Source organism: Muscardinus avellanarius, assembly GCF_963383645.1.
Source record: "Muscardinus avellanarius genome assembly, chromosome: 7".
Lineage (NCBI taxonomy): Eukaryota > Metazoa > Chordata > Mammalia > Rodentia > Gliridae > Muscardinus > Muscardinus avellanarius.
The window spans coordinates 26,710,860-26,724,575 of NC_137793.1; the positions used below are offsets into that span (position 1 = coordinate 26,710,860).

The following is a 13,716-nucleotide window of genomic DNA, read 5'->3' on the forward strand; positions in this document are numbered from 1 at the left end:
AACCTGTAAGTTAAGACATATAAATTACACATATAGTTTATTAATGTCTAAGTTGTACCAAACCTTAAACCTGCTTTTAGATAATTTAAGACTTTAAAATGCCTTAACATTTTCCATTGCCCAACCCTGCGATATGATATTTGGATAGTTTTATATCTTTTCTTATATAAAGAAACACTTACTGGATGTATCACTGCTTTCATAATAAACATTCTTTATCTTTCTCATGTATTTATCACTCGTTTTTTTCTTCCTTCCTTTTTATTGCACACATTTCCCAACTGAGTGTCTGCTTAATTCCCTTAATTTAGGTTGTTCTGAGCACATCACTAATTGGTGAAATATATTTTCACTGTTTAAGAATTTTAGAGTCAGGCAGGGCATGATGTAGTACACTTATAATCTGAGTACTTGGGAAGCTAAAATAGGAGGATTGCAGGCTTGAGACCAGCCTCAGCAACTTAGAACTTCAGCAACTTAGTGACAAACTGTTTCAAAATAAAAAATAAAATAGGGATGAGCATATAGGTCAGAGGTAAAATGCCTCTGGGTTTAATCTCCAATATAAAAATAGATTATAAAAACTTTATAGTTGTTTTTACATTGATTCAGAACTCAACTGATGATAATATATTGCACTGATTTGATGTTACTCTTGTCTCTTCTATTTTTATTTATTTATTTAATTATTTTTTTGGTGGTACTGGGGTTTCTGGAAGTCCTTCTACTTCCGGGCTACACTTCCAGACCTATTTTTACATTTTTATTTGGAAACAGGGTCTCTTAGGCGGCTGACTTCAAACCTGTGCGATCCTCCTGTCTCTGCCTCCCAAGCGCGGGGATTACAAGCGAGCGCCACCACGCCCGGCGTCTCTTCTATTTTTAATAGCTCGTTATGTTTAGCAGTCCAACAGCTAAATATTTTATTTGGAATAGTATATATTTTATTATATATAAATTTAATTCAATCAGTAGTTGTATAATAATAATAATGATAATAATAATTATTATTATTATCATTATTATTATTATTGGTGGTATTGGGGATGGAACCCTTCTCCGGGCTACACTCCCAGACCTATTTTATATTTTTATTTGGAAACAGGGTCTCTTAAGCCAGCGAGGCTGGCTTCAAACCTGCGCAATCCTCCTGTCTCCTCCTCCCAAGCGCGGGAATTACAAGCATGCACCACCACGCCCTGCCAATCAGTTAATTTTAAAATGAAAGAAAATTCATTTCTTCTCCAATAACTTGACATGTCACTATTATCATATATTAATTTACATTATGATGTATTTTCTATTATAGTGCTGCAGTATATTTAAGTATGTGGGAGGTCTAGTTCCCATATTGCTCTTCTATTTGGTGTTCTCATAGATACTTTTACATGTTTAATTCTATAGACACTTCAATGTGTACTGTTTGGTATTTCTACTGGATTTTCATTATATCTCGGGTATTAATATTACCTTAGGGAGAATTGTCATCTTTCTGCTGTTCAGCTATCCTTCCCAAGAACAAAAATCACTGTATGGCCTTACTGGGGCTGTCATAACTTACAAGTTTTATGGTACTGGGGATTTTATGGTACTGTAAATTGGGTGGACTAGAGCAACAGAAATACTGTTTTTGAGCTCTGGGAAGCACAAGTCTAAGATCAGGGTGTGGATAGGGCTGTGCATCACATGAAGTGGCTGGGGAAGGACTGTTCTAGGCCTCTGCCCTGACTTCTGGTAGTTTTTTCATTGGTGACTATGTAATTTCAATCTTCCAGTTACATCATCCTTATGTGTCCACAGTACCCATTATATAAGAATGTGGGTAGTACTGGATTACAGGCCCGTTGTACTCCAGGGTTCCCTCATTTTACTTACATCTGAAATAGCCCTATTTCCAAAGAAAGTCACATTCTGCAGGACTGAGGGTCAGGACTTCATCATGTGACATTTTAGGAAGGACACAATTCACCTATCATGTTCTACTAACCCAGCTCCTTGTCCTCACTGCAACATCCCCAAAATCTTACCACATTTAGGATCAGAGTTAAGCCCAAAGCCTCGTGCAAATGTCCTCTACCTTAAAATAAATGGCATGTGAAGAGACGGACATGTCAATTTGCTTGACAGTAAGAACAAGTAATTATTTCATTATGTGTATCAAAGCACCATTTTCTACATCTTAAATATATGCAGAAAGAAAGAGAACTTTCTATATAAGCTTTTTTTTTTTTCAGTACTGGGGATAGAACCCAGGGGCATTGTACTTCCGAACTACACCCTTAACCCTATTTTTTAGTCTTTTTGTTTTTGAAACTTGGTCTCACTGCATTGCAAAGGGCCTCACTAAGTAGCCGAGGCTGAGGCTGTCTATGAACCGTGATCCTCCAGTCTCAGCCTCCCAAATGCTGGGATGATAAGCATGTGCCACTAATCTGGCTTCTATATAATCTTTTTAAAAATTTAATAACTAATTGTCATTCAGAAATTTGAGCAAAATATACGTATTCACTGTTTAAAAAGAATTATAACATGATATAATTAATTTGAGACAATATTAACCTCATCAATCAGTAGACTCATGCACACTTAATGCAATTTAAGAGATGTAATCAGAAAACTGGTGTAGAGGTGGCAGAAGGATAAATCACTGGAGAAGAGGGAGGGGAATGCTGAAGCTTCAGGGGATCCTCACTGCTGACTCAGCGGAGGCCCTGCGCTCTTGGGACAGTTTGTGGGACCCTCTACTCCTGAGATTCCACAGCCCAGATAACTGTATCCTACAAATACTGCCAAAATGGACATGGAGTAGAAGACCTTGAAATCTCCCGCAGCTGTTGCAGCTGCCAGGAACCATCACCAAAAGTTGGAAAAATGAGGTCATTGATTTCTTCTTCCCATTGTCCAGTGTCCCCCAGGACCTGTAGCTCAGAGCCTCACTAAAAACCTGGCGGTAGAGGAGTCAGAATGAACATCTGCAGACTGAAGCCTCGCAGGTCAGAAGAGGCTGCGGCTCAGGAGTGTGGGCTTCCATGGCAAGAGAATGTGATCCGTCTCATTCTAGAACACATGCAGAGAGAAGGTCAGAAGAATATGTCTACAAGATGCCTGTGGCTGGGATCACTTCTGTCTTGTTCTCTCTCTCATCCCACCCGTCTGACTTATTGTGTGCCTTCTATAAATATTTTCCGTTTGAAATTACAATGTGAATTTTAAAGCTTGATTAGCATTCGAGCAATAATGTTATGGCTGAATTTTAAATTGTCTTTGTTCCAGTTTACATTTTTAATTTTTTCTATCATGTACACGTTTAAAATAATAACAAACACATTAAAATTAAGTGCAATATTAAAGCAAAATAGATTGCAAATGAACATCAGGACAAAGAGTATAATCAGTAATCTATGGACGTATACAGATGAAGATGTGAAGAAAACCTCAATTTTAGTTTGGATCACATTACTGATTAGTGCATATATGTATGAATTAGTGTATACATGTATGATTAGTGCATGCATGTAGTTCATACATGAAATGGACTCTGAGTTCATATATAAAAAGGGAGTAATGGAATCAGGACAAACCCTCTGCAGGTGAAAGCCCTGGATACATATAAATGCACTGTGTGTGTGTGTGTGTGTGTGTGTGTGTGTGTGTGTAGGAGTGAAAGATAAAAGAGAAAGTGATATTTCACAAAATGTTCTTGAAGCTCAAAGGAGATACACGCATGTATTCATTTGTACACAGACATGCAACTATTATATAAAATGGTTAGATACATATAAAAACTAACCTGTAGTCCATAGATAAGAATTCAGTATGGGTGAAGAAATTGGAGATTATTGTTAATATTGGCTAAAATTTTTAGTTAAAAAAAAGGCATGAAGAAAACCAGATAAGGACAACAGAGATATCTATTAGCTTCTTCAACTCTCTTTAATTACATCCTTGTTTGGGGTCCCAAAGGGGATTTGTCCACCGACAAGTGTTATCCCCTCCCCTGATGGGTGTGGAAAAGCCAGGCATGATGTCACTTTCCTTCATGTCTTTGCTCACTTAACCCAGCAACATTTATTGTCCCATCTGGATGAGACTGGCTGCATCTTCTGATGAGAGGTCCAGGTGACGGCACTTCAGGAGCAGAAGGTAATGTCTGTTCTTGACTTGCTCTGCTTCAGAGACATCCTGTTAGTATTTTCCTATACTCTCGTAGCTCCTCCCATCTTCTATTTCTATGTGGAAAAACCAGTGTTTTTTTTTTTTTCTTTTGAATGCCATTTCACACAAACATATTTAGTATATAACATATTAGGAAATGTTTTATTTTAATTACAATTACTTATGGGCAAAACAATATATATTCTTTCTGTAATAATGGGTGATAAATAATTTGGGAGGTTTTGTAGAGGATTTTTTTAAGTGGGATTTTCCTAACCTAGAAAACACTAGAGGCAAATATCTTGATTACCTCTCTGTATCACTGATGAGATGACATAGTGTGGAGGGAGGACTTTGTCCCCAAGAGGAACGAGGTAGAGGGAACCCTGTGGTCTGAACTTGTTCTGAGACATGAGTCCCCAACCAGGGCAGCGGATACCATAAGAGCTTGATTTTTATTTTTAATTTTAAAAGTGAAAATAACATGACTATGTAACTCAGACACCCCTGGGAAAGATGTAGGAAATCTGCACTAGAACTGCCAAGCCCTCTAAATTTGAGTTATCCTAAGATTTAATGCAGATTATTGGCATTTAAGAGGTGATGATAGAACAGCCTATATTAGACAGAAAGGAAATCAGATGCTCAAGACGTCTCTGCTTTACACAGCTGTCAGCCACAAATTGGAAGGCTAAGACAGGAGGATTGCAGGTTTACGGCCAGCCTCAGCTACTTAGTGAGGCCCTCTACAACTTAATGAGACCCTGTTTCAAAATAAAGAATAAAAATAGGGCTGGGGCATAGCTCAGTACTGCAAAAAAAAGGGGGGGGGAGAAAGGGATGGAAGAAGGATAGAAGATGGAAGGAAGGAAGAAAGGAAAGAAGGAAGGAAGGAAAGAAGGAAAGAAGGAAGGAAGGAAGGAGAAATTAAGCAATTGGATAGAGAAAATAAGATGAACACTGAGGTCAGTGCATGGTCCAGATCCAGGATTTCATTGTCTGTCTGGTGTATAGGGTCAGCTGTTGATTGTGGCTTGGTATTAGAAACCCTTCACCAAACTGCAAAGATTTGCCCAATCCCACCCACAAGCCCTCAGACTCTCCCACTAACAGCAAAATGCTTCCAAATCTCACCTTCCTGGTTACTTCACAGGTCTTTGCCTCATTCTGACCACAAATACAGATTAGATCGGCAAGTGCATTTTAAAGTTTATTGGACTGTTTATAATTCTTGCTCAAAACTCAACTTTATCTGTCAGGGCAGGTGGGAATACAGAACTACTATAATTTTTGAATGCAGTATGTCCCAGATTTGATGTGTATGTCAAAGCATCAAATTCATTTGTAGTTTTCCTACTGAATTGGCATCCCAGAACTTAGAAATGTTAATAGGTCAAATATTTTATCTAGTATTCAGAATTATTGTAAGAATAAAAAATGCATTTAAAACTTGAGAATTCTTCCTGAAATATACCTGCATCATAACCACTGCTAAAGTGCTCCAGAAAGAGTAGTCTATACTTACTTCCTTATAAGTATCATTTAAAAATTGGAAGGATTTTATCTCACTAATAGAAAATGTAGAAGGAAATAATATGAACCTTGAGGAATACCATATATATTTTGTTTCTGAAAATCTTTCTCATTTATCTTATACCTACTTTAACACTGTATTTGAAGTCATACTTGCATAATTTATTTTCCTTGAAAAAAATATTGTCTTCCCTAGGTGTAATAAAGGTGTGCATGTGTGTGCATGCATATGTGTGTGTGCATGTGTATGTGTGTGTGCACGTGTGTGTGTGTGTGTGTGTGTGTGTGTGTGTGTGTGTGTGAAGTATTGGGTATGGAACCCAGGGGCAGTCTACCTCTGAGTTATACTCCAAGCTCTATTTTATTTTATTTATTTATGTATTTATTTTTTTATTTTGAAACTGGGTCTAGCTAGGTTTCTTAAGGCCTCACTAAATTTCTGAGACTGGCTTTAAACCTGTGACTCTCATTTCTCAGCGTCCCGAGTACAGATTATGGGAATGTACCACCACGCCCAGCTCTAGTTTGTCTTTCATTCATCTTCAGTGTCTAATACAGAGGCAGGTTGTGAGTAGCAAGACAGAGAGAAAAAACAACAGTGAATTATAGATCAGAGACATCTCACCGTCCAGTTGCCCCGTTATTTAGCAGGCAGGTAATATTTACAAAATCAACAAAAGCTTTGCCTGACAAATGGCAGTTACCCTCTAAATCCTGGCTATCCTTCCTAACATTTAGTTCAAGTTGTAAGAGGTGAAGGAGAGGAACTTGGAGAAGCATAGACAGAGAGGAGGCCAAAGTCTCAACAAAGTTCTGCTTATAAAGATTAAGATAAGAAATGCATATTTAGGACACATTTATAAAATATATATATAAAAATTCATATGGATTTATATAAAATAAGCATTAATGCATATAAGTTGGGAGTACATAAATTACCAGAGCCAAATGATTATATGTTTACACAGAGAGCTGGACATGGTGGCTCACGCTTGTAATTCCAGTACTTGGGAGGCCGAGACAGGAAAGATTGCAGGTTCGAGGCCAGGTTCAGCTACTTAGTAAGGCCCTCCACAACTTAGTGAGACCCTGTTGCAGAATTTAAAAAATAGGGTTGAGGTGTAGTTCAGCAGTAGAATGCCCTGGGTTCAATCTCCAGTACTGAAAAAAAAAAAAGTTTACCTAGATATTAAAACAGGCAAACTGAAGTGACATATCTCAAGTCAGAACACAATGCCAGCAATGGGTTACTTTCACAAAATAATGAATATTATAATAATAATATGATAATGAGTGAATATATAACTGTGTTTACTCACTGGGACCGGCACCTTCCAGCATATTCACTTCTATGCTCACTTAACCCCCACACCTGAGGACAAACCTTCTCTCACCCTCTATGTGCAGGGTGGATGGAGGAGTGGAAACTAGGTCCTTAGCTGCAGGCCCTGCCCTGTGCTCTAGGGTCTCTACTGGGCCTTTTGTGCATAAGACCCAATCTAGGTCAAAACCACAGAGACTCAGAACATTCTTTGTATCAGGACCTGAAGATTCAAATGGTTGGCTGGAATTCTTCTCCAGTGATGTTTACCTCTTACATTTTTAAAGAGCCAAGTTGAATCCTCAAATATTAAAATTAATTCAGTTCAGGCTTCTGCAAGAAAAACTTAGAAATAAGGAGTTTAGTTTCTCTTTTTATATCAATGATTTACTATGTGTGTTTGCGCAGGGGAATGACTTTTCACATTTCCCATACTGGTTGAAAAACATTATCTATCAAGAAACCTCATGACTTTTTTTTTGGGGGGGTGGTACTGGGGTTCCTAGAAACCCTTCTACCTCCGGGCCACACTCCCAGACCTATTTTATACTTTTTATTTTTGGAAACAGGGTCTCTTAAACCAGCACGGCTGGCTCCAAACCTGTGTGATCCTCCTGTCTGCCTCCTAAGCGTGGGGATTACAAGAGTGCACCACCACGCCCGGCTAGAAAACCTCATTACTTTAAACTACAGGAACTTCAGAATGAATTATCAATTCTGTTAACTCACAGTTGTGAATTCTTGGTTCTCTTTTTTTTTTCCCTCATTTTTCCCCCTGTGATACTGGAGATTGAACCCAGGGGCATTCTATATCGGAACTACATGCCCAGCCTTTTTATTTATTTAATTTTTTTCTTTAAAACAGGGTCTTGTGAGCCGGGCGTGGTGGTGCACGCTTGTAATCCCCGTGCTTGGGAGGCTGAGACAGGAGGATCGCACAGGTTCGAAGCCAGCCTCAGCTACTTAGTGAGGCTCTCAGCAACTTAGTGAGACCCTGTTTCCAAATAAAATGTAAAATGGGTCTTGGAGTATAGGAGTATATCTTGGAGGTAGAAAGCCTCTGGGTTCCACTACCAGTACCACCAAAAAAAAAAAACCCCAAAAAACAACAAGAAAAAAAAACAGGGTCTTGTTAGATTGCTGACAGTTTTACTAAGTTGCTGAGACTAACCTTGAACTTGCAATTATCCTGTGTCAGCCTACAAGTACTGGAATTAAAGGTGTTTGCCACCCTCCCTGGATGAATTCTTAGTTTTCTGGTAAATTCATTGAATTACAAATAATTTGTAACCCCTAATCTATGGGCCCATGAGACTATCTGGTCAGCAAATCAGGTTTACACACACACGCGCACACACACACACACACATACACACACACACACACACCATTCATTTAAGAGGGTCACATTACATTAACCTGAAGCTTTCTTGGTGGCCTAGGTGCAACTCCATGGACATCACCCCCTGGATGACCAACCACACAGGGAGGTCAGAATTCTTCCTGGTGGGACTCTTCAGCCAATCCCAGCACCCAGCCCTGCTTTGTGTGGTCATTTTTGTGGTGTTCCTGATGGCTCTGTCTGGAAATGCCCTCCTGGTTTTTCTGATATACTCTGACACACACCTCCACACCCCCATGTACTTTTTCATCAGCCAGTTGTCTCTCATGGACATGATGTACATTTCTGTCACTGTGCCAAAGATGCTCCTGGACCAGGTCATGGGTGTGAAGACAATCTCAGCCCCTGGCTGTGGGATGCAGATGTTTCTGTACTTGACACTAGTAGGTTCAGAATTTTTCCTCCTGGCGGCCATGGCATATGACCGCTACGTGGCCATCTGCCATCCACTCCGCTACCCTGTCCTCATGAACCACAGGGTGTGTCTCCTCTTGGCATCCTGCTGCTGGCTCTTGGGATCAGTGGATGGTTTCATGCTCACTCCTGTCACCATGACCTTCCCCTTCTGCAGATCCCGGGAGATCCACCACTTCTTCTGTGAAGTGCCTGCTGTGATGAAGCTGTCCTGCTCAGATACCGCGCTCTATGAGACACTCATGTACCTGTGCTGTGTCCTCATGCTCCTGGTCCCTGTGACGGTCATTTCGGGCTCCTATTCACTCATCCTTCTCACTGTCCACAGGATGAGCTCAGCAGAGGGCCGGAAGAAGGCCCTGGCCACCTGCTCCTCCCACATGATGGTGGTCGCTCTCTTCTATGGGGCTGCGGTCTACACCTACATGCTCCCTAGCTCCTATCACACTATGGAGAAAGACATGGTGGTCTCTGTATTTTACACCATCCTCACTCCTGTGCTGAATCCTTTAATCTACAGCTTCAGGAATAAGGATGTCCTGGGAGCAATGAAGAAAACTTTGAATGTGGGGCCAGTTTTTCAAAAAACTGAAAAGTAGGGAACTTTTATAGTAATATATTCCTTCCTTCTACACTTCAGAAATCTAGGACCTTATTCTAAAAGTTATTCCTCAGATGCTAATACTGCCATAGTATTTCATCTCATTTTCGTACTTTAGGAATTTCTTCCTTATACTAGAAAGCCTTTCAGTTTTACATTCCTCCTTTCAAAATGCATTACACAATCACATTATATGGACGTTAATATTTACTAAACTGTGTAACTGTGCTCTGATTTTATAATAGAATAGCCATGTTCTTAGGAAATACATAATGGTAATGTTTAGAGTTTATGGGTCATGAGGTATGAAACTGAGAGCAGTTCTGGTGCGCTATTGCATAGTAGGTTGAATATAGATAACAAAAATGTAGTGTACATTTTGAAAAGGTGGAAGAGATGATTAGAATATCTAACCATCCAGAGATGACTGATGTAGATAGACATGTTTAAACCTATTTCTACATTATACAATGTATGCATGCATGGAAACAGTGAAAGTCACCCTATTGACAGGAATAATTTTTATATTATTATAGATCAGTTAAAATAATATTTTTTAAAAAATTAAAGGATGCAATGTTAATAGGTGAGCCAGGGAACAGGGTATATGGTTGTTTTATATTATTCTTATTCATGCCACTATTCTTAAAATCTGAAATTAATTCTAAATAAAGAATTAAGCTATCGGTCTCCTCCCCTGTGCCTTTCTTGAGTAATACTCTGTACTTCTTTGAAGGTGAGATATCCCAGTCCTTTCTTCACTCTTCTTAAAGGCTGTTCTATTCCACCTGACCTATCTCTTGAGGTATCTACTGAAGGATATTAATTCTTATCATGTGGTAAGTTTGGGTCCAGAATTGCCTAAGGGGCTGTGGGAAACATGTAACATAACCCAGAGTGAAAGATAGAACTAGAAAAGTTCCCAGCAGGAGATAGCATCTACACTGGCAGGTGTTGTTTGCTTGCTTGCTTTCTGCATTGCTGGGCCTTGGACATGCTGGGCAAGAACTCTGTCACTCAGCTACACCCATCGTCCGTGAGTTTTGAAATAAGCAAATTTATTAAACATGTAAGAAAAGGCAGTATGCCAAATATTAAATGTTTCGTCTATTTAATAAATATTAGTTATCATATCACTTAGAAATTCAACTACAAGAATATACAAGAAACTAAAAGTAGGACTCAAATAAATATGTGCATGAGCATGTTTATGGCAGCGCTGTTCACAGTGTCTGCAAGGTGAAAACAACTCAAATGTCCATCAATTCTATCAAGAGGTTAAAAACATGGGACATTCAGCCAGGTGTGGTGGCGCACGCTTATTATCCTAGCATTTGGGAGGCTGAGACCGGAGGATCGCAGTTCTCGGACAGCCTCAGCTACTTAGTGAGGCTCTCTGCAACTTAGTGAGACCTGGTTTCAAAGTAAATAATAAAAAATAGGGCAGGGGGTGTAGCTTGGAGGTCAAATGCCCCTGGGTTCCATCCCCAAACCCGCAAAAAATGAAAATAAAAATAAAAAATGAAAAAAATAAAAATAAAAACATGGGACATTCATATGAGTAAATATTATTTATCTTTCACAGAAATGAAATTGTGATAACCTGCTATGATGTGGTTAACCTTGAAAACATTATGGTTTCAATAAGCCAAACAAAAAGGTCATACACTATAGGACTTTCCGGGCGTGGTGGCACAGGCTTGTAATCCCTGTGCTTGGGAGGTGGAGACAGGAGGATCGCACAGGTTCGAAGCCAGCCGCGCTGGGTTAGGAGACCCTGTTTCCAAAAAAAATAAAATAGGTCTGGGAATGTAGCCCGGAGGTAGAAGGGCTTCCAGGAACCCCAACACCACCAAAAATAAATAAAATAAAATGAAATAAAATAAAATATCTAGAATAAACCAGATACAGTACCACATGCCTATAATTCCCGTATTTGAAAAGGAACCAGGATGGTTCCAGGTTTAAAGCCAGTGCATGGGCGGGACCCTGGGCCCCGGCCGAACTGCGCGTGGCACGCCAGACCCCTGGAGAAACCGGGCCCAGTAAGATGCTGGGTTCTGGGCAGGGGTCGCGGGCGGGGCGCGCCAGATGAGGCCCTGGTCGCGGGACTCTGGGCCCCAGGCCGAACTGCAAGTAGCACGCCAGACCCCTGGAGAAACCAGGCCCAGTAAGACGCTGGGTTATGGGCGGGGGTCGAGCGCGGGGCACGGCAGCTGGGGCCCGGGTCGCGGGACTCTGGGCCCCGGGCTGAACTGCGAGTAGCATGCCAGACCCCTGGAGAAACCGGGCCCAGAACAGAAAAAGATAAAGAAAAATATCGGAGAGGAGGTAAGAAAGCCGTTATGGATGCCAGGACACCGGAGATGCAGACAAAACTTATCTAAATGCACTGGAACTTATGGAAAAATTCGCCGTGAAAGAGGACTGCTATTTCTCTATATTGTTAAGAATCTCAGACATCACATATAAGGAGAGAGTTTAGCGGAGACCAAGGAGAAATGCGGTGTTGAAAGAGTTCTCCGCGATGGTGGTGGAGACTTGTATTCAGGAGAAGCAGAAACCGGATCTTACCAACTTTATTCTTTTGGAGAAATTACACCAAATGTCGAATGCTACCATCACGCATGCTTAGGAACACTGGACAACATTCAGAGTGGAAAAAGAGCCTGGGAAGGATTTGAAACGGTGGAGGCAGTGGCAATGCCAGTGGCCAATATTCGGGGGAGGCAGAGATCTGATACTTTACAACTGGAACCTTTGAAATAATAACCACAGAGACAGTGATCGGATCCTGCTGAGGGGATAGGCGGGTGCCGGGGCCAGTGGCTGACATCGGAGCTTGCTGTGAGGCAAGGCCACTACTGAGGCCTCCGTGGCCGGGATTGGAACCTGCAGAGGGGTTAGACCGATGCTGGGGCCAGCGAGGCCGACATTGGAGCCTGCCATGAGGCAAGGCTTGTGCTAGGGCCTCCAAGGTCGGGTCCGGAACTTGCTGAGGGGTTAGGCCGGTGCTGGGGTCAGCGAGGCCAGCATTGGAGCCAGCCGTGAGGCAAGGCCAGTGTTGGGGCCCCCGAGGACGGGACCGGAGCCTGCTGAGGGGTTAGGCCGGTGCTGGGGCCAGTAAGGCTGGCATCGGAGCCTGCCTTGAGGCAAGGCCGGTACTGGGGCCTCCGAGGCCAGGATAAGAGCCTGCCGAGGGGTTAGGCCGGTGCTGGGGCCAGTGAGGCCGGCATCGGAGCCTGCCTTGAGGCAAGGCCGGTACTGGGGCCTCGAGGCCAGGATAAGAGCCTGCCGAGGGGTTAGGCCGGTGCTGGGGCCAGCGAGGCTGGCATCGGAGCCTGCCTTGAGGCAAGGCTGGTACTGGGGCCTCCGAAGCCAGGATAATAGCCTGCCGAGGGGTTAGGCCGGTGCTGGGGCCAGCGAGGCTGGCATTGGAGCCTGCCGTGAGGCAAGGCCGGTACTGGGGCCTCCGAGGCCAGGATAAGAGCCTGCCGAGGGGTTAGGCCGGTGCTGGGGCCAGCGAGGCCAGCATCGGAGCCTGCCTTGAGGCATGACCAGTGCTGGGGCCTCCGAGGCCGGGATCAGAGCCTTCCGAGGGGTTAGGCCGGTGCTGGGGCCAGTGAGGCCGGCATCGGAGCCTGCCTTGAGGCAAGGCCGGTACTGGGGCCTCCGAGGCCAGGATAAGAGCCTGCCGAGGGGTTAGGCCAGTGCTGGGGCCAGTAAGGCTGGCATCGGAGCCTGCCGTGAGGCATGACCAGTGCTGGGGTCTCCGAGGCGGGATCGGAGCCTGCCAAGGGGTTAGGCCGGTGCTGGGGCCAGTGAGGCCGGCATCCGAGCCTGCCGTGATCAAGGCTGGTACTGGAGCCTCCGAGGCCAGGATAAGAGCCTGCCGAGGGGTTAGGCCGGTGCTGGGACCAGTGAGGCTGGCATCGGAGCCTGCCTTGAGGCAAGGCTGGTACTGGGGCCTCCGAGGCCAGGATAAGAGCCTGCCGAGGGGTTAGGCCGGTGCTGGGGCCAGCGAGGCCGGCATCGGAGCCTGCCTTGAGACATGACCAGTGCTGGGGCCTCCGAGGCCGGGATAAGAGCCTTCCGAGGGGTTAGGCCGGTGCTGGGGCCAGTGAGGCCGGAATCGGAGCCTGCCTTGAGGCAAGGCCGGTACTGGGGCCTCCGAGGCCAGGATAAGAGCCTGCCGAGGGGTTAGGCCGGTGCTGGAGCCAGCGAGGCCGGCATCGGAGCCTGCCTTGAGGCATGACCAGTGCTGGGGCCTCCAAGGCCGGGATCGGAGCC

The 13,716-nt window shown here is 43.4% G+C and overlaps 2 protein-coding genes across 2 annotated transcripts in view; both read left to right on the forward strand.

Moving 5' to 3' along the window:
- LOC308265016 (olfactory receptor 2G6-like) overlaps nt 1-13,716 on the forward strand; it is a gene marked incomplete at both ends in the record, with an annotated part of 658,093 nt that overhangs the window by 231,905 nt on the left and 412,472 nt on the right. The window lies entirely within an intron of this gene.
- On the forward strand, nt 8,462-9,424 carry LOC308265237 (olfactory receptor 2T29-like; the record flags this gene model as incomplete). The annotated part of the gene is made up of 1 exon (XM_080698834.1): nt 8,462-9,424. One exon carries the CDS (start codon nt 8,462-8,464, stop codon nt 9,422-9,424), a length of 963 nt encoding a protein of 320 aa, XP_080554960.1.